Source organism: Lissotriton vulgaris, chromosome 6 (genome assembly GCF_964263255.1).
Source record: "Lissotriton vulgaris chromosome 6, aLisVul1.2, whole genome shotgun sequence".
Lineage (NCBI taxonomy): Eukaryota > Metazoa > Chordata > Amphibia > Caudata > Salamandridae > Lissotriton > Lissotriton vulgaris.
In genome coordinates this window covers 1,190,296,775-1,190,315,544 of record NC_141694.1, presented here as the reverse complement: position 1 = coordinate 1,190,315,544, position 18,770 = coordinate 1,190,296,775, and the positions used below count along the sequence as shown (strand labels likewise).

Sequence of the window (18,770 nt, the reverse complement as noted above, 5' to 3'; positions counted from 1 at the left end):
GGGGATGGGTGCAGGGTGCTTTTGAGCCGTCGGGCGCTCAATGTTATCCAATGGGAAAGGTCAAAAAGGAACAAAGGTTGCAGGCTCGGGGACGGAGACTCTCCAGGGGCGACCAGCACTTCCAGAGGTAAGTTGGGATCTTGGAGCACAGGTAGGTACCCCAAAGGGAGGCACAGGGAGCTGCAGGGCGCCGGGTGCAGGGGTGTCTTTTGGTGTCGGAAAAGCTTACCCTTAGCTGGTCGCGGTTGGGGTGGCCCCTGGTTCTGAGTCTGCAGGCGTCGTCTGGTTCGTCGAGGTGGGTCTTTGGGCTCTGGACTTCGGGTCCCAGTCGCTGGGGGGAAGTTCTCGTGGTCTTGGTTCACTCGGGCACGGCTGGGCTCGGCGGGTGCAGAGTGGGCTGGTTCGGAGCTTCCTGGCTTGCACCAGGGGGTTTGTTGCAGCAGAGTCTCTGCTGTTGGGAGTCCCAATCTTGAGGAGGGTCAAGGCAGGCAGGTCCTCTGGGTGTCCCAAAGTTGCTGTCCGCAGGAGTCGCCGGGGATAGGCAGGAGCAGGTTCCAGGGTCAACAGGCCGGTAGGGCTGGGGCCAAGTCAGTTGTTGTCGTCCTGTTGTTAGCAGCTGCGCGGCGGGTCCTCTTCTTCTTGATCTTCTTTTCTTATCGGGATCTGAGGAAGGAAGGTTCCATGAGCCCCTAAATACTGAATTTAGGGGCGTTACAGGTTGGTCAAGGGCAGGGACCAAAGGTCCCTGTCCTGGGGTGGGTAGATCCCCTAGCCTGCTCCTCTCCTGTGGGAGGGGGGCAGGAGCCTAGCTGCGATTGGGCAGGGCTCCCCATCTTCAAGATGGCCGGAGCCCGGGGTCGTGCTTCACCTTGTCTCCCCCACCTGAGGGGTGGGGTTGGCACAGTCTGGCACACCCCCTTCCTGACGTAGTTTTTAGGTCTCGCCTGTCGATGCGCATGCGCATCGAGCTTGCGAGACTATGGGGGCTTAAACAGTCTTTAACCAACTTGCAAGGAATCGTGGCGATTCCTTGCAGTGCCCGTGAAATTCAAGCTCAATGCGCATGCGCATTGAGCTTAAAAGAGCGTGCACATGCCCCCAGCCGCCTGCCACATCAAAGGTAGCCCAGCCCCCCTCCCACAAGCTTATCAGCGTGCTCATTCCCTAATTATTCACGGCCGGCCGGCCGTGACATGCCCCCAGCCGCCTGCCACATCAAAGGTAGCCCAGTCCCCCTCCCACAAGCTTATCAGCGTGCTCATTCCCTAATTATTCACGGCCGGCCGGCCGTGTCTCCTTCATTGTTCACTTTCCTTTCTACACTAACCTGTAACATTTTGATGTATGAGCTTGTAGCACTGCTCAACATCATTTCTTGTCTTTATTTTTTAGACATCCGGTAATCTGACTCCTTTTTATTGCGACCGGAGAGTCACAGTTTTTACCTTGATTAATCATTCCCTGCTCCGTGAAAAGTAGAAGTCTGTTTCACGTGCGCTTTAAGGTAAACAAGGTTTCATCTTTTGTACGCCTATGAAAGTGAAGCCTGTAACACTGCCCAACGCTACCTCTCACCTTTTTCCTAGTTCCTAGATTACAGGCAATTTAACTCTTCTCTATCCAGTATGGAGAGCTTTGAACTTCCAACCCATTTCTGCTCCGCTAAATAGAAACAGCTGTTCAATACGCACCTGCAGGTAAAACAATTTATCGCTTTGCTAGTTCCTGCCAGCGAGGATACGTGTATTATTTCGATAGTTAGGAAGGTAGTCCTCATGCTCTTTCATAGAAATGTGGACAGACTCAAGCTATTAAAACAAGCTAGTTAGCACTCGTGCAATATGTGTATAAAAATATAAAAGTTTTTTTAACAGCATACGCACAACAGGCAGAGTTTCAACCTGGCTGAAGTACATTTTCCGACCCTCTACATCGGATATGCGCACAACGATGACAATTGGCTTTTTCAGCTATTTCTGATTCAGGTATATGACAACTGAACGTGCTTTAAATTAGCTTGCATATATGCCATATATTATAGGGTAACTAATCATACAATATACACTGTAGGATTCTTTCAGAACTTGAAGACGCTTTTATATTTCATTAACCTACCGAGTGATACATTGACGCAGATTTTATCAGCATAAGGAACTACAACGTGGACTAGCTATACCTCAGGTATTTATATTGAAATAGTGGATTTTTACATCACAGTGTTTGCAAAGGGAAAGCTTACCTATCCCGTTTTTGAACGGAATCTAAAATGTTGAATATCGAATTATTTTTTACATATAATTTCAAGAAATAACACATATATTTCTGCATATGATAATTTAATCAATTAGCTTTTGATTTATAACAACCTTTGAATTTACAGATAAAGTAGGCTTGTTTTCAGATCTTGACCGGATTCACATCAATTAATCTTTTTTCCGGCATTTGAAAATATTATATATGGTAAGCATTGACATTTTACATCTTTGGTTAGTTAAATAACAACTTTAATAACCACAGCATCTCCTATACATAGGTAAATAAAAACTTCGTCTCTTGCCCTTTAGCTTTCTCAGGGTTGATATTTAAAGTACAACCAAATAGGTAAGAACATATTTCTTGATTAACTGAACAAATATGTAAGCAAACTGGTATTTCTGCCTTAGCAGCACTCCTCCCACACCTTTGAAGTGAAGCTTAGCTTCACTTCAAAGGCCCCTGCTGCTTCACACTATTCACGGCCGTAAGGCCGTGTCTCTCCCCCATCGCCGCTCTCCCTGCTCCACCCCCTGCTGCGGCCGTGTCGCATTTCTCCTCCCCCCTCCCCACAGCAATGCCCCTATCTCAGTTGCTGTCTACTTTCTTCAGCGCCTATTTGCTTCAGCGGTTATTTTATGCACTGTCAATTTATTTTGACTATGACTATTGGTGAGCAGTACTCTGCCTACTTCCTTCAGTTTTTTAAGGTGTCTGTCATTTCCTCTTTAAATAATAAAGTCGTAGGCATTTAAAAAAAAATACAGTTCAGAAATTGCATAAAGTCGCTCCATGGCAAGATGGCTTCTTTCCTGTGCGTGAACTGCCTGACCCCGTCTGTATATACAGTTGAAAGGAGAATAAAGGGGGCTGGGAGATGGATGTCTTGTCTTCAGTTACCTCGAGCGGGAGGGAGGGCAGTTCCCCCCGCATTGCTGCGGTGGCAAATTATAGGCCTTCACAAAAGAGGCAAATGAAAGGAAACCCTCACCCCCCTCACAACCCTCTCACCCTTACTCAGCCTCACACCCTCACCCTCACCCTCACACACCCTCACTCATCCTCACCCCCTCATCCTCACACACCCACACCCCCCTCACAACCCTCTCACTCTGCCTCACACCCTCACATACCCTCACACACCCTCACACACACTCACCCCCCTCACCCTCGCACCCTCTCACCATCACCCCCTCACCCTCACACACCCTTACCCTCATCCCCTCACCCTCACACACCCTCATTCACCCTCACACCCCCTAACCCACACCCTCACTCACCCTCACACACCCTCACCCACCCTCACACCCCTCACTCACCCTCACCCCCTCACCCTCACTCACCCTACCCTCACACCCCACACCCTCACACCACTCAGTGCTACAACACATATTGTTTTACAATAGGTGTCACATTTGCGAAAGATAAAACTATTGGCATTGTAAATAACAAAGCTATTAATTTCGCGATTTCAAAATAAGCACATAAATAAAAAATGTGTCCTTTACAATACCAACAGCTCAAACTTTCCTAATGCGAGACCTATTGCATTGCTGTGCTTCTCTCCCCTGCTGCACTCTCCTTCTCTCTAGAGATGTGGCCTAACGACCAGAGCTGCCATCTAAGTCACTTAAATACAAAACATGTTGCATTCCAAATGCTATAGGTGTCACATTCGCGAAAGTTATAACTATTGGCGTTGTAAATGACAAAGCTATCAATTTAGCTATTTTAAAAACCAACAAATAAATAAAATATTTGTCATTTACAAGACCAATAGCTCCAACTTTTCTAATGCGAGACCTATTGCATTTCCAATGCTTGTTACTGCTAGTCTTCCCGCCAGAGTGGGGGTCAGAACTGGTGGGGGCCAGTTGCTAGGTACAGCAAATGGTCTGGAGAAGCTCACAGAGGCGGCATGCCTTTAAAGCTTCACCCTGCCCATCCTGGGGGAGGAGACCTAGCACCTCGCCCAGGAGGTGCATTGTTGCAGGCCCAGGAGAGGGGGGGGCTCTCCACCCAGGGGTCCAGCAACATGTCTGCTGTGTGGCAGCCTCTGCAGCCACTCAGCCCAGGCGTGGATTGTAGGTTAGGTTTTCAGGGGGCATCTCTAAGATGCCATCTAGTGCATTTTACATTAAATTCCACACTGGCATCAGTGTGGGTTTAATGTGCTGAGAAGTTTGGTACCAAACTTGTCAGTCTTCAGTGTAGCCATTATGGTGCTGTGGAGTTCATAATGACAACCTCCCAGCACCATATACTCTTAATGGCATCACTGCACTTACAGTGCCCAGGAATGGCCCTGGGTACTGTAGGTTATTACAAAAAAACAGTGGACCCTAGTAGCTTGGGGGATCAGGGTAAGAATAGACACAAACTGGAATAGTATTTATGTCCTTTGTCCAGCCGGACAGGAATTTATTTGGCGATGCACACAATCAGAAAGTAATATCAAAGGGGCACAGCCCGTGACCTACAGTGAACAAGACAAAACAACAAGTATAGGCAAGAGCGAGCAAATCGGTCTGTATACTTATAATCAGTGAACAGACTTGATTGTAGTTTGAGTGACCATTGTACATAGCATTCACAAGCATATTCAGTACATATGATCCTATTGTGTCGACGACGTTTCGATGCCGAAAAACTAGATAAATGGCATCATCTTCAGGACAAATATATAAATCATGTTTGTCTTGGAATTATACACAATTGCCTTTCATGCAAGGCAGATCCTTAGGCGGGGAGGTAGTACAGGTCGAGAGGAGTAGTTCGATTAGGACCAATGATAGCGTGGATTTCAGAATATCCCGCTTTTGAGTCAATTAGACCGTCCAGATCACAGCTCGAGTTGTGCCTGTTGCAGAATCGCAGGACACGGTATCTCTGGCGGGAATCGCTCCCTGAGTACTGTAGGGGCACAGGGCTCATGCACCTGTGCCCACACCTCTGGCATAGGGCACCCAGCTAGAGGGGTGACTGAAGTATGCCAGGGCAGTGGGTTCTGTGGGCATGGCACACAGGGATGTGTGCCATATCGACTCCTTGTTTAGTTCTGTACTTAGACACTCAGCTTGCAAAGGCAGTGTGTGGGTGTCAGGGTACAGGGCCTCTCAGGGTGGCACAATCAGTGCTGCAGTCCTCAGGGGTCTTCTCTGGACCCTAGTAGCTTGGGGGATCAGGGTAAGAATAGACACAAACTGGAATACTCTGACGCCTTCGGGTAAAGTCCGCGCTATATAAAAATGCATAAATAAATAAAATAAATAAATAAATAAACCATGCCCTGGGTACCTAGGGTACCATTTACTAGGGGCTGGTAGGTGGCCAGAGATGCCAATTGGGTTTTAGTTTCAACACAGTTTTAGGGAAGGAACACAGGCCCTGGGTACCTGGTTGGCAGGAACCCAGGGCACACTCAGTTAAAGCACATCAGCAGTTCAGAAAAAAGTGGGGGCATACCAATGCAAGAAAGATGGCACTTTCTCACAACACCTCCTTGCCAATTATTACCTATTCCTATTACCTACTCCCACTGTTAAGTCAGCCCAGAACCACAAGGGTCCTAGGACACATAGTCTCATGACACTACACATGCCAACAAACTCGATTCATGCGGGAAACTCGCATTTTTAAGCCAAAATTATTTTTTACCTTTCTCCCGCCTAAATTTGCCTTTGCTTTAATGTAGGTCAATGGGGAAAATAAAATTCCCCGATTTTTGTTCAAAATCTTACTATTTCTAGAGTCAAAAGGCTAAAATGTATGCAGTAACGCGAAACAGGTACGCAAATAATCTTGTTCCTAGAAATAAATTAATGTGTTCCAAGATGACCGCGACGGTTGCATGCCGCTTGCTGCACTCGTCAGTCTTCTTTCTATTTCCTTGATAATTCGTCACTCAGCGCTGTCTAGCCAATTGGGCATCTGCTAGCGCATGGTAGTGACGTTTCTCTAGAGTCGAAGAGCCGGTGTCAACAGAGGTGCGTGTTGGTGCATTACGGGACCCGGAGATGGCGGTACTCCTGGAGACCACTTTGGGGGACATTGTCATAGACCTCTACACCGAAGAAAGACCCCGAGGTACTATTGCTTTTCAGGGAGCATCGAATACGGGCAGGGGGGATTTAAAACGAAAGGAAAGTTTGGACCGTACGCTGTATTTATGATTTGATCTACACCTATGTAACATACAGTTTAGGTTGCAAAAACCAAGAAAAAGCGGAGTCCTTCCCCTCAACAGCTAGACAATCGTTCCTAAAATGGATACTTGTATGCAAGAGTCTGAGCTCCTTAGAGGCAGTGCTGTGCTTTGGATGACCACTGGCAATGTTCAGTTTTTTTTTAAAGTCCACCTGTTTATTTTCAATATAGTGTGAAGTTGAACTCGACCTGAAGGTATTGGAGGGCTTTACGCGAGCACCAGTTACATTACACAAGGGCAAGTTATTTTTTTAGGCAGAGGGGAGATTAAGTGATTTGCCCAGAATAACAGGATGTTGAGCAGATGTCCAGACTCGAACCTGGTTCCCCAGTTCCAAGTGTCGGCCCGCTCGTTCACCTGTGTGTATAAAGTTTAGTCTTCTAGCCTAGGACAGTAGTTCATCAATTTAGCCTTATTATTTTCCATCCGTCTGTTCACGAGCTCCTTGTTTTAGCAGTGTGCTTGGGTTACTTTGGCGACGTGTTACTAGAGTGGACTGTTGCCCTGGCCCTTTGAAGTCAGTTGCTGCCGATACTTTATTGATAGACTCTGATCTGTTATTTTGTCCAAACCCGAGCTGTCCTATCAATTGTGTTTCTGACAATGGAACAATACTCGAACTTTATCCCTCCAGATGGGAGCACTCGTTTCATGACCAGCCACCTTGAGGACACTCTGGATTGGGACATTTTTAGGGGTTTTCTCCTGCTCATGCGGTTTTCTAGTCTTAGGCCAGGGGGTTTTCTAGCTTGGTTCTGACTGCGCATCCAATATTCAGTTTGGAATTGGGAAATCTCCAAACTTAGTTTAGAAACTAGTGTGCGCTTGTTGATGACAAACTCTAATTGTGTGATTGAAAAAAAAAAAAAAAAACCTGCCCATAACGAATGTGAAACTACAAATGGATGAAGTACTTGCGGTCTGTGGGTGCTATAAACTTCCAAAATATAGTGGTATAGCTCACCTTTGAGGAAACTCACCCTCGAAAGCGAGGCGAGCAAACGTGCTGATTGAGAGACACTTCAAACAAACTTTTCGACCTGCAGAATCGATCCGAGTGATAGCCAGAACTGGCTCTAGCTAAAGGAAGTACAATCTCTTAAGTACAATGCATACAGAAAGTTAGATAGCAAGAAAGATTTTGGACTACCAAAGCATGAGTAAGAAACAGAATCTAATGATGGACCCTTCCTAGTGTCAGCACCTGACTCACTTTCTCCCCGTAATATTCTTTGACCCCTAAGTTAATAAAGGGGCATGTGTGCACACTGAATGGCACCCATCATTACTGTGCCTAATCCCTAGGGAATTTCAATGCAAAGACAACCGCACAGGTGCACCACAGACAATAAAACAATCAGTGCAAATAGTATTTGAACACAGTGAAGAAATGTTTCTCAGAAAGATGTTGTTAGTCTTCTCCAAATCTTTATTTGCAGTTTGCAGTAAAACGTACAGCCGACGCGTTTCGTCCCAAGCTGGGACTTCTTCAGGGCTGTCAGTAAAAACATATACATACAACCAATTTTTTTATATATACAAGGATCAACATCTTATCTAACATTATATACAACAACAGACAATTTCAAAACAATTTAAAAAGCACTTTGACGATAGACGTGGAGCTTGTGCAAACAATGTCCTTAGGGTGTCAGCCCCCGATGTCTATGAGCAGGGAATGACATTTGGACGCAAAAATATTTACAGATATATATACATTATTTACAGTTTATGAAATGTGATTACATATACTATATATATTTAAAAACTGACATTTCCAACAGTTAGATGGTGTGTGTGTACAAAACCGGCATACGGTATGTACTAAGCCTGTGTTCGTACAGGTAGCCTAAGAGAGGACCGAGAGAGGAAACCAGGAAAAAAAACCAGAGTGGAGTGGAGAAAGTACAAACTAAGAAAAAACCATTTAGAGGGTTGTCTAATTGTATATTGGATGCCTGTTTCTTGTTATGGATGACTCCTAAACTGGATTCGTTAACGTTTTGAAGGAGGGGGGCTGGACATAATAGGAACTAAATGCACCTCAGAGAAGAGAGGCTGCTAGCATGGAATACCATAGTTTTTCAAAGTTTTTATAAGCTGACTCCTCATTTACCTTTAAGAATGTGATCCGTCGCTTGTGGAGAAAACTTAAGAGGAACCGGGGTCCAAGGGGCGCCTTCCCAGACAGTGTAAGCTTGATGTATGAACCGGGATGTATATTAGATCATTCCCATGCCAAGTTGGCAGTATAAGTCCTTAATAGGGACAAGAGAATGAAAATATTAGTCTTGAAGTATAAAAAAGAGTAATTTTGGGTGACATGGTTAACAGTATAAGGCTACGTAGTGGACGAAGGGGGGAACCGTTGGGAACACCGATATAAGGACTGACCATCCTTTGCTTATGCCTACTTACTTTACGCTTGTTGATGGACGATGAAAGCAGTGCTTAACCCGGTTCCTAGGCAGTATAAGTAATCTTGCTGCCTTAATTTGTATCTGTCTTAGAAAATGTACTGAAAGATAATAAAAGGGAGAAAGCAGTGGTACCCCCTTCGTGAAGACTTATTAACTCAATGAAGAGAATTTCAAACATTATATTAAAAAAGGGTATGTGGTTTACCTGTAAGATAAATATAAGTAGTAGTGGACAGGTTGTCCTAGAAGTCCATGGGAGGAGGGTGTGGGCACTGTATTCCAGCAGGCCTGTCAAATAAGGAGCAGGAAGATGAGATGCTATCTTATACTTAAACACACCTCCTATGAAACATGAATTTTCGTTCCAAATGTGTTTTTGACAATATCTCAGACAAAATGGTGTGAGAGGTACAAAGCTATAAGGGAGCTTCTTCTAGTGTGCAATTTTCCTAAGTCAGACTTAGTGGATAGGCAATAACTCCCTAAGTTTAAAACAAGAACGATATTTAACCAAAGCTTAGTGCAGGAGGGACCCTTTGAATGGGGGCCATTACTGCAATGAATATAACAGAGGGGAAAATCCTTCCTCCTTAAAATAGTAGCATGGCCTATTGGTCCCTTACTATAGTAAAAATCCTTAAGTGGGGACCACTACTACAGGGAATATAATATAGGGGTACTGTGCAGGTTACAGAGTATGTAGCCAATCTTACCGTTCTTGGTCAAACAGCCGGCGCCCATCCACTGCCCTCGTCCCGCCGAAACACCTACAGCGACGTCGTGTTCGAACATTGTCAAGGAGTGATGCCTCTTATATAGCGTGAAGGATAACGCTAAATGCCTTCACCTGTTGGTAGCGCGCCAGAACCCGCTGGGACGCTGAATGTAGAAAGTGCATGGTTGCCGCCTGTATGGGGGCGGCGGCCATGTTGGAATGGCTAGGGAGACCGTGTTATTATATACACAGACATTGCCCAGTGCCCGTTTTTAGCCTGGTCCGTCCTATAGAGCGCCCAAGATTAATAAATGTTTTGTGTCTAACGCTTAATAATTCCTAACAGGATGCCACCTAAATGGAAAAAATATAAACGGGAGAAACCGATAACTGAATATATAAGACGGAATATAGGTGTTGAACGCGCTTGATGCTAAAATAGAAACGAATTTACGTAGGTTAAGCCAGAAGTATGTAATTGATTAAAAACCAAAAAGTGGCAGGCTGTATGGTGGTAACGATTGCCATATGTGCACAATGTGAGAATTACAACAGAAATACGGCGGCCATCTTTGCCTGTGTTCACCCTGGTGAAGGCAGACAGGCAAGTCAATAAAAACTCTCAAGTATAGACCGGCAAGTGAATATTTATATTGCAAGTCTGGGATACGGCTAAATCGATCCTAAATTAGTTGGCAGTGGAAAAACAAGGGGTATAATTAGTTGTAAGAAGGACAAGTGGCATGTACTGAATAAGTCACTTATGCAATGAATCAAAGCAACGGCGGAAGAACGGCAGCCGTCTATGTCAGACCTCCCACTCGTAACGGTATAGGCAGGTATTAAAGTAAAAATGAGAGGCTTATGTCATGTCATAAGACCTCCTAAGTCCTTTGTAATATTATCTCGATTAAGGGAATATTAGAACAGGGAGCAGCGTAATTATTGGTCCAATATGTGGATATCTGCCCAGGTTCCTATGTCCAGCCATGTGACCCCGTTAATAAGGGAGCATCCAAAGCTTGGTGGAGAAAAGCAATACAGGACATCAAAATGCAAAGGGACAGTGAAAAGAGAGGAGTGTGTGACTTGTGAACAGAGAGAAGAAAAAATAAAAGATAATTTAAAATGCTGGGGATAACAGCAAAAAAGAATGAATAAGCTGGAAAACCGAGTGCATAATAATTGCAAGGAGGGCTATTTACAAGTATACTACAGGGAGCGAAAGATTGTATACAGGTGCACTGTATACAAATATGCAGCTCATTGTTTTATTCATCTTTAAGCTTGTAGGGACAAGAGGTCCTTGAGTATGTTTAGATGCACAGGCAGAGGCGTGATCTGTTTATTAATCATGAGCAGACAAGATAGGGGGGAACAGTTACAGAAGCCTAAGTAAGGAAATAATGTAGCTCATCTTCGGTATTGTGACCAAGTTCTATACATCGTAGTCTACAGATCCAGCCTGCCTCCCGTTGACTTAATGCAAGTTCCCTATCACCTCCTCTTGGGTGGATAGGTTGGTGGTCAATGCCCATGAACCACATGTTGTCTGTGTCTTTGTGGCATTCCTGCATGTGAAAGGTCATAGGATACCTCATGTCTCCATTGCGTCTTGCACGGACGTGTTCTTGGATACGGATCTTTAAAGCTCTCTTGGTGCTTCCAACATAGATTTTGTTACAGCCGCACCCCAAAATATAGACAACATATTTGGTGTTGCAGTTGATCAGGTGATCTATGGTATAGGTTTTGTTAGTGTTAAAACTGAATTCCTTGGTTCTATTTTTACCTAGAGCACACATATTGCAGTCACTACATGTGAAGAAGCCTTTAGCGGGGGAGGTTAGCCAGTTGGTCCGCTTTTTAGATTCTATGTAGCTTGGGCAGAGGATGTTATGGAGGTTTTTTCCCTTCCTGTAGCATTTTTTAGGTGTCCTGGTAATGGAATCCTGTAGGCTTGGTATGTCCGCAATCAGGTGCCAGTGTTTTCTTAAGATGTTAAAAACCTTACTGCTTTGGTCAGAGTACTGTGTGTTAAATGAGAGGGGTCTGCTGGTATCTGCTGGTCTAGTTTTGGGTGCCAGAGTAGTTTGTCTTGTCATTTTACGAACTTTTCTGTTGGCTTTTTCAAGGGTCTTTCTGGGGTAGCCCCTCTCCAGGAACCGTTTTTCAGTTTCTTGAATGTTATGAAGGAAAGCATCCTCCGTGCTACAATTCCGGCGCATCCGAATCATTTCCCCATAAGGGATGTTCTCAACTACATGTCGGGGATGTGCGCTCTCATAGTGTAGAATACTGTTACAGGCAGTCGCCTTACGGTGTGTGCGGCTTTGGATCTTGTTATCCTCAACAAAGAGTTTAACATCAAGAAAGTCGATTGTTTTCTGATTATGTGACATCGTGAAGCGGACATTAAACGGATTATCATTGAGGTACTCAAAGTAGTCCATAGGTTCCGGTGTAGGTCCATCCCAGATAACTATCACATCATCAATGTACCTACCCCAGAAAATTATGTTGGTCATCCATTTGGCTGCGTGGCGTCCCCATGCATGCTCCCGCTCAAACCAGCCCATGAAGAGGCCGGCGTAAGCGGGGGCAAATTTAGAACCCATTGCCGTCCCTTGCGTTTGGTGGTACCATGTCGAGTCATGCAAGAAGAAATTTTTAGACAGTATGATATCTGTCATTTCAAGAAGGACACCATTATGTGACATGTGGTCTGCCGATCGTTTGTCCAGAAAGGTTTCTAAGGCCCTTATTCCAAATTCCTTTTTGATACAGGTATAAAGCCCGACTACATCTAGGGTGACGAAATGAAGGGTATCCGTCCAAGTAAAACCCTCCAGTTTGCCCAATATGTCTTTGGTATCCCTCAAGTAGGCTGGAAGATTTTGTACCATGGGCTGGATGAAAGTGTCCACGTACTCTGACAGTCTTTCCGTAGGCGAGTTAACTCCGGAAATAATGGGGCGACCTGGTGGAAAAGGGCCTCCCTTATGTATTTTGGGGAGTATATAGATGCAAGGGAAGGAAGGAGTTGTTACTGTGAGGTATTGACACTCCTCAACACTAAGCAAGCCTATCTCACGCCATTCTGTGAGTCTCATGTTTATATGGGAGGTGAGTGCTTCAATAGGGTTATAACCGAGTCTGGTGTAACAGGTGGAATCTGAAAGTTGACGGGAAATTTCATTCATGTAATCTTCCTTATTCATGATGACTACGTTTCCCCCTTTATCCGCCTCTCGGATAACAATATTGTCATCTGACTGGAGTCTTTTTAGGGCCTCTGACTCTATACGTGTGAGATTGTATTTGGAAGGGAGAGCACGTTTGGGGTTTTCGAGCATTTGGTAGAAAGATTGGCTAACTTTTTTGTGAAAGGTTTCAATATTTGGATGGGTACCTGTGGGGGTGAATTTGGATCTTGGTTTTAATCCACTTTCAATATACACATCTTCAACAATGTTCAATTCCTCTCTCACACTTTCAATATCAATAGATGTATCGAGTTCCACAGAAATCATTGCTTGAATGGTGTTTATTTCATTAACAGTGTAATCCGTGACATTATTGACATTATTCAAGGAAACATGATTAGTTGGATTACGTGAAAAGTGATCTTTAAGTTTAACCAATCGAACAAATTTCATTAGATCAACAAATAAATCAACATCACCACCCGTTTGATTGGGGCAAAATCCTAAACCCTTATTGAGGACAGAGATCTCATCCTGCTTCAATTCTCTCTTTGATAAGTTTACAACAATAGATCTTACTGTGTTATCATTCTCAGTTCTGGCTATTATTGCGGATTCCCCTTCTTTTTGGATCTTGTTACTCTCTCCACTGATTCTAGATTTTGTTTTTTCGAGTGTCTGTTTGCGTTTCTGCCAGTGCCTCCCTCCCCTTCTTGTCTTGGGGGTTCTTTGTGTGCCGGTCGTGCCCCAAGCCTCCACCTCTCCATCTCCAATAAAAAATTATTGGGCCTTATGTCAGATGCATTGGAGCTTATTGGTTCAGTTATGGGAGCCGAGCTTGTGGCTGACGAGAGAGATGTAATGCTGCTTGCAGAGCTCAGTTCGGGGGTCTCCACTTGCTGTCTCTTGCCCTCTCCTGGGACTTTCACCTTGTCGTATTTTTTGGAAAAAGTATATACCCTCCCATCGCTATAATCCTTATCGTCCCTCTTGATTTTCCTTAGTTTTTTATCTCTTAGGTAGATCTGATGTTTTTCTAGCACCCCGTCCAGTATTGCATAATTTTTCTTTACCACGTCTTTTAGTTCAGATAGTGCTATCTCCCTTTCCAGTTCTTCTATTTCCTGCTGAGCCTTTGCTCCCTTTTTTTCAGCATTTTTGATTAGGATACGCATCATTGTGAAAGAGGCGTTCCGTAAGTTGTTTTCCCAATCTTCTAATTGGTCAGTGTCTAGATCTTCAAACGTGGGGAAGATAAGTATCCTCAACCCTCGTGGGATTTTTTCGTTCTCTAAGTATTTTCCCAAAGTAGTACCATCCCACCAGCGGGACATCTCATTCATCTTTAATTTCTCCAATTTTTTGAATTTGGCTTTTAGGCCATCTTCTTTTGGGATTGTTGTGCCAATTGATTTGGCCCCAGGTGTGAATAAATCCTGGGCAAGCTCCTGGCGTCTATCTTTGAAGCTAGTCATACTTGAGACAATCCTTTTACAGGAATCTCACTTTATAGATATATGATCTAAATATGGGGTGTGTCAGTGCTAGTGAGGGTGAACTAAAGTAAGAAACAGAATCTAATGATGGACCCTTCCTAGTGTCAGCCCCTGACTCACTTTCTCCCCGTAATATTCTTTGACCCCTAAGTTAATAAAGGGGCATGTGTGCACACTGAATGGCACCCATCATTACTGTGCCTAATCCCTAGGGAATTTCAATGCAAAGACAACCGCACAGGTGCACCACAGACAATAAAACAATCAGTGCAAATAGTATTTGAACACAGTGAAGAAATGTTTCTCAGAAAGATGTTGTTAGTCTTCTCTAAATCTTTATTTGCAGTTTGCAGTAAAACGTACAGCCGACGCGTTTCGTCCCAAGCTGGGACTTCTTCAGGGCTGTCAGTAAAAACATATACATACAATTAATTTTTTATATATACAAGGATCAACATCTTATCTAACATTATATACAACAACAGACAATTACAAAACAATTTAAAAAGCACTTTGACGATAGACGTGGAGCTTGTGCAAACAATGTCCTTAGGGTGTCAGCCCCCGATGTCTATGAGCAGGGAATGACATTTGGACGCAAAAATATTTACAGATGTATATACATTATTTACAGTTTATGAAATGTGATTACATATACTATTTGCGTCCAAATGTCATTCCCTGCTCATAGACATCGGGGGCTGACACCCTAAGGACATTGTTTGCACAAGCTCCACGTCTATCGTCAAAGTGCTTTTTAAATTGTTTTGTAATTGTCTGTTGTTGTATATAATGTTAGATAAGATGTTGATCCTTGTATATATAAAAAATTGATTGTATGTATATGTTTTTACTGACAGCCCTGAAGAAGTCCCAGCTTGGGACGAAACGCGTCGGCTGTACGTTTTACTGCAAACTGCAAATAAAGATTTAGAGAAGACTAACAACATCTTTCTGAGAAACATTTCTTCACTGTGTTCAAATACTATTTGCACTGATTGTTTTATTGTCTGTGGTGCACCTGTGCGGTTGTCTTTGTACCAAAGCATGAGTATAATGTTCCGCCTTGACTCTTGGGTCTACGACGACTTAAACATCTATTATTTAAAATTATGCAGATTTATTTAAGACTTCTGCACTTGTCACCTTTTTTATTGTCTGGCTTGACAGCGCAGCTGCCTTCAGACAATTATGTGAGTATCACCAGGAGATTGGCTCGGGCACTCCCCACATGTTGGGACTCAAAGGGACATGTTGATTGGGCAGAAGTTGTGCTTCCACAAAAAAGTGCTTGCTCTCCAAACAGCTGTTATCATTTTGTTTATTTAGGCAGATGCGGGAGCTTGAACTTTTAGAGATACACACATGCCATGGAAATACTGTTAAAGTGTCTTAGATAATTAGACAATTTATGGCCTTTCTCTCTGGCAGCAGCATCGATGATGGACAATAGTTATTAACTTATATGGATTTTTCATGTCTGGTTTGACAATGCATTCATAAGCTGACCTAATGGCATTGTCCGTGCTTGCTTTAAATTGTAGCAAAAAGAACAGATGATCAATGAAATGCTGAATAATGCAACCCCCCCCCCCCCGATTCACAAGTCTGGGTTTAATCCATTATATTTTTCTCACCACGCCACCTTAGTTTGGACCCAGCCATATGCACATCTGTCTTGACCGTGCTGCTCATGGGAACAATTCAGCCCGAAATGCCAAGCCAGGTCCTCCCCCGACCGGGAAACAAGCGTCCTTGGACCAGTTTCGGGGTATCATCCATTATCAACCAGGCTGGCTTGAATCCAGTGGCACAGTGAGCTCAGGACCCTTGTCTGTGCAAACCCTTCCCATTTAGGGCGACAAAAGCAAAAACAAAAACAGATGATGGACAGATTGCTGAACAATGCAAACATTTACATTTGTAATCATTGCTTTGTATGTACTTGTAGGCTGTTAGCATTAATTATCTTGTCCAGTAACTTGATGTATACTGTAATGTGTTAACGATGTGCCAAAGGGCAAAGCAGTGAAAGTATGTTTTAATATATTGCAACATTGGTGTTTTTTTTGTAATACTGTGTACTCCACCGGTGCCATCAGCAAACCTCTGACCAGCTTTTGCCTTTTTTGCTTGTAAAGAATCTTTTAGCTGGTTTCAGTGGACTTAAATGAGCACAGGAGAGTTGTAAAAGAGGTGCTTGGTTGTGACAGATTAGACTTTAGAATTGCATAATCTCATTTTGGGATCACAGAAATATTTCACTGGCCGTTATTTGAGTACATGTTTCGTAGACTTTGAGTTGCTTACTAATGTTAGTCCCAGACCCTGGGAGCTGCGTCAAAGCTGGCAAGGTATTCGGTGCTTGAGTTGTACCACACGCTTGTCCTTTTGCATTTCATAGACTGGAATGGGGCACAGTGTAACAGAGTGTAAGTATGTATGTATATGTTTGTTGGTAGACGTTGTACTACTAGTTAATGCCCGATTACAATTTACTTTGGGTGTTTTAAATAATGTCTGCACGCCTTTCTGGATAAGTGAATACAACACAGGAATACGACATAGATATTCTTCCACAGGATATTTATGTGTACTTTAGATTTGGTCACCCTTAAGGGCAAGTGTGCTACAGGTGTGATCATAGGAGCATGACGGATAGGAGTCTGCCTTGGAGGTTAGAATTGATTAACGGTTTCCCAGGTAGCAGATGAAAGTTGGTGGTTTATTGAATATGTCAGGAGAGATTTCCTGGTGTTGAGAGGTTCACAAGTCTCATGCTACCCGCTGAAACTAAGCATTTAGCTGAAAATAAACATTATTGATTCAGGAACATAAAATAACCGAGAAACCTGTTTATTCCATTACATTTGGCAAGTAGCAATTGCAGTGAAAACTCTGGATGACTATGCTTTTCTGCTCCAAAATACTGCCTGTTCTTATCCAATGAAAAAAATGGCAATGGAAATACAGAACAAACATGCATGGTACCAGATAGATGCCACGAACAGTAATAACATGAATGAGTACGCACAAGCAGTTTTTCAAACCATGCTTTAGCTTTTAAATAGTCACTACATATGGATTGTTAAATAAAATCTGTAGAATCTTATGGTTTGCTGTTTTTCTTCCTTGCATGTATTTTATTGCATTGACTTGCAGGCACATACTACCTGTTGATATAAAAAACTTGTTGTCAAAGTTCTGGAATATGCTTGTCCCACTAGGGCAAAGAAGTATGTTGACGCCTCCTTAGGGTTTACTCCAAAGACGAAGGGAGACTTATCATGATACTTTCCTCTTGTCATAGATTGATTCTAAACAAAATCAAGCCAGCTTCCATATTGAGTTATTTATCTCTGCTCACCAGATCACTGTTCTATGAAGTTTGAATATGTGTGCAATGAGGACAGCATAGGGGTGTCTGAATGCCCAGCACCACTTGGATAGGCAGAAAGCAAATGAGAAATTAAGAGTGACTGGAATTATAATTATGAAAATCAGTGGGTAGAGAGACATCACTTAGCAGCTCAGAAAGGTAGTGCGTTTTTAAAAATGCCAAGTTTTTCAACACAGAAGACCATGTCTCTGCAACCAAGTTCATTTGCCCCCAAAGTCATGGCTTCTAATGTTTTGTTTGCAGCATTTCTTTATTGGTTTTCAAAATAGCATACATCAGTTCATTGCAAAGACGTCAGATAGACTCATATGACATAACAATGAGTTTCATTGAGGAAGGTTTGAAATTGCGATTACAAATCACTGAAAGGGAAAGAAAAACATTGGAATATTCAGCTTTCAGTCAACTCTTTGGATATCAATTCCTACAGCCCCATCCTGTACATTTTATACATTTCCTAAACGGATCCTAGACAATATCCCACCCTGAAGATATCAGCATTGAAAATTAAAAAAGAATACCATAAATGGGAATTAAGCAATCAGTCAACTGACATGTTTTTCAAGGTTACCCAGTTTAATCCCCTGCAAGCCACAGGTACAGATGGATAACACCAAATAGGACCCCGCATATTATTCTGCTATTGTTATCGGGAGAGGTCCTCCATCGCACAATCTCTCTATGGTTCCCGCAGACATGTAAAGGGACCCCATACATTATCAAATAGGGATATTTGATCCTGAATTTTGTATATATTCCTTTCGTAAGTGGCTAAGCGTATTATTCAGTGATCCATTCCTGTTGTGTAGGCACATGTGGGACGCGCTAATGTCGTTGTATACATAACTTGATGATCATGAGAGCTGTTGCCACCTACCTCTGCCAGTGTGAGGTTGTCGTCCATGTCTAGGAAGTCGTGTAATGGAGCAAGTTTGGTGGAGTTTGCGAAAGGGATAAGGCTAGTAGCATGGAGCGTTTGCCAGGTATTATTCCTGTACTGAGCAACGCGTGAGCAGAACCGCAGGATATGGTAGAGGTCGCAGCCCTCAGCTGGAAATCGCCAACTGGTATGG

At 43.4% G+C, this 18,770-nt stretch overlaps 2 protein-coding genes across 2 annotated transcripts in view; one reads left to right on the top strand and one right to left on the bottom strand.

Annotated features, from left to right (window-relative positions):
* Window positions 1-6,172: 6,172 nt before the first annotated feature.
* The window catches only part of PPIL4 (peptidylprolyl isomerase like 4), a 280,677-nt gene continuing 268,079 nt past the window's right edge, over window positions 6,173-18,770 (top strand). Inside the window, exon 1 of the mRNA XM_086927292.1 lies at window positions 6,173-6,339. Coding sequence (XP_086783418.1) covers window positions 6,270-6,339 — 70 coding nt within the window. The 5' untranslated portion in view covers window positions 6,173-6,269. The remainder of the gene's footprint in view (window positions 6,340-18,770) is intronic.
* On the bottom strand, window positions 10,987-12,213 carry LOC147708621 (uncharacterized). The gene has a single exon (XM_086925128.1). It carries the CDS (start codon window positions 12,211-12,213, stop codon window positions 10,987-10,989), a length of 1,227 nt encoding a protein of 408 aa, XP_086781254.1.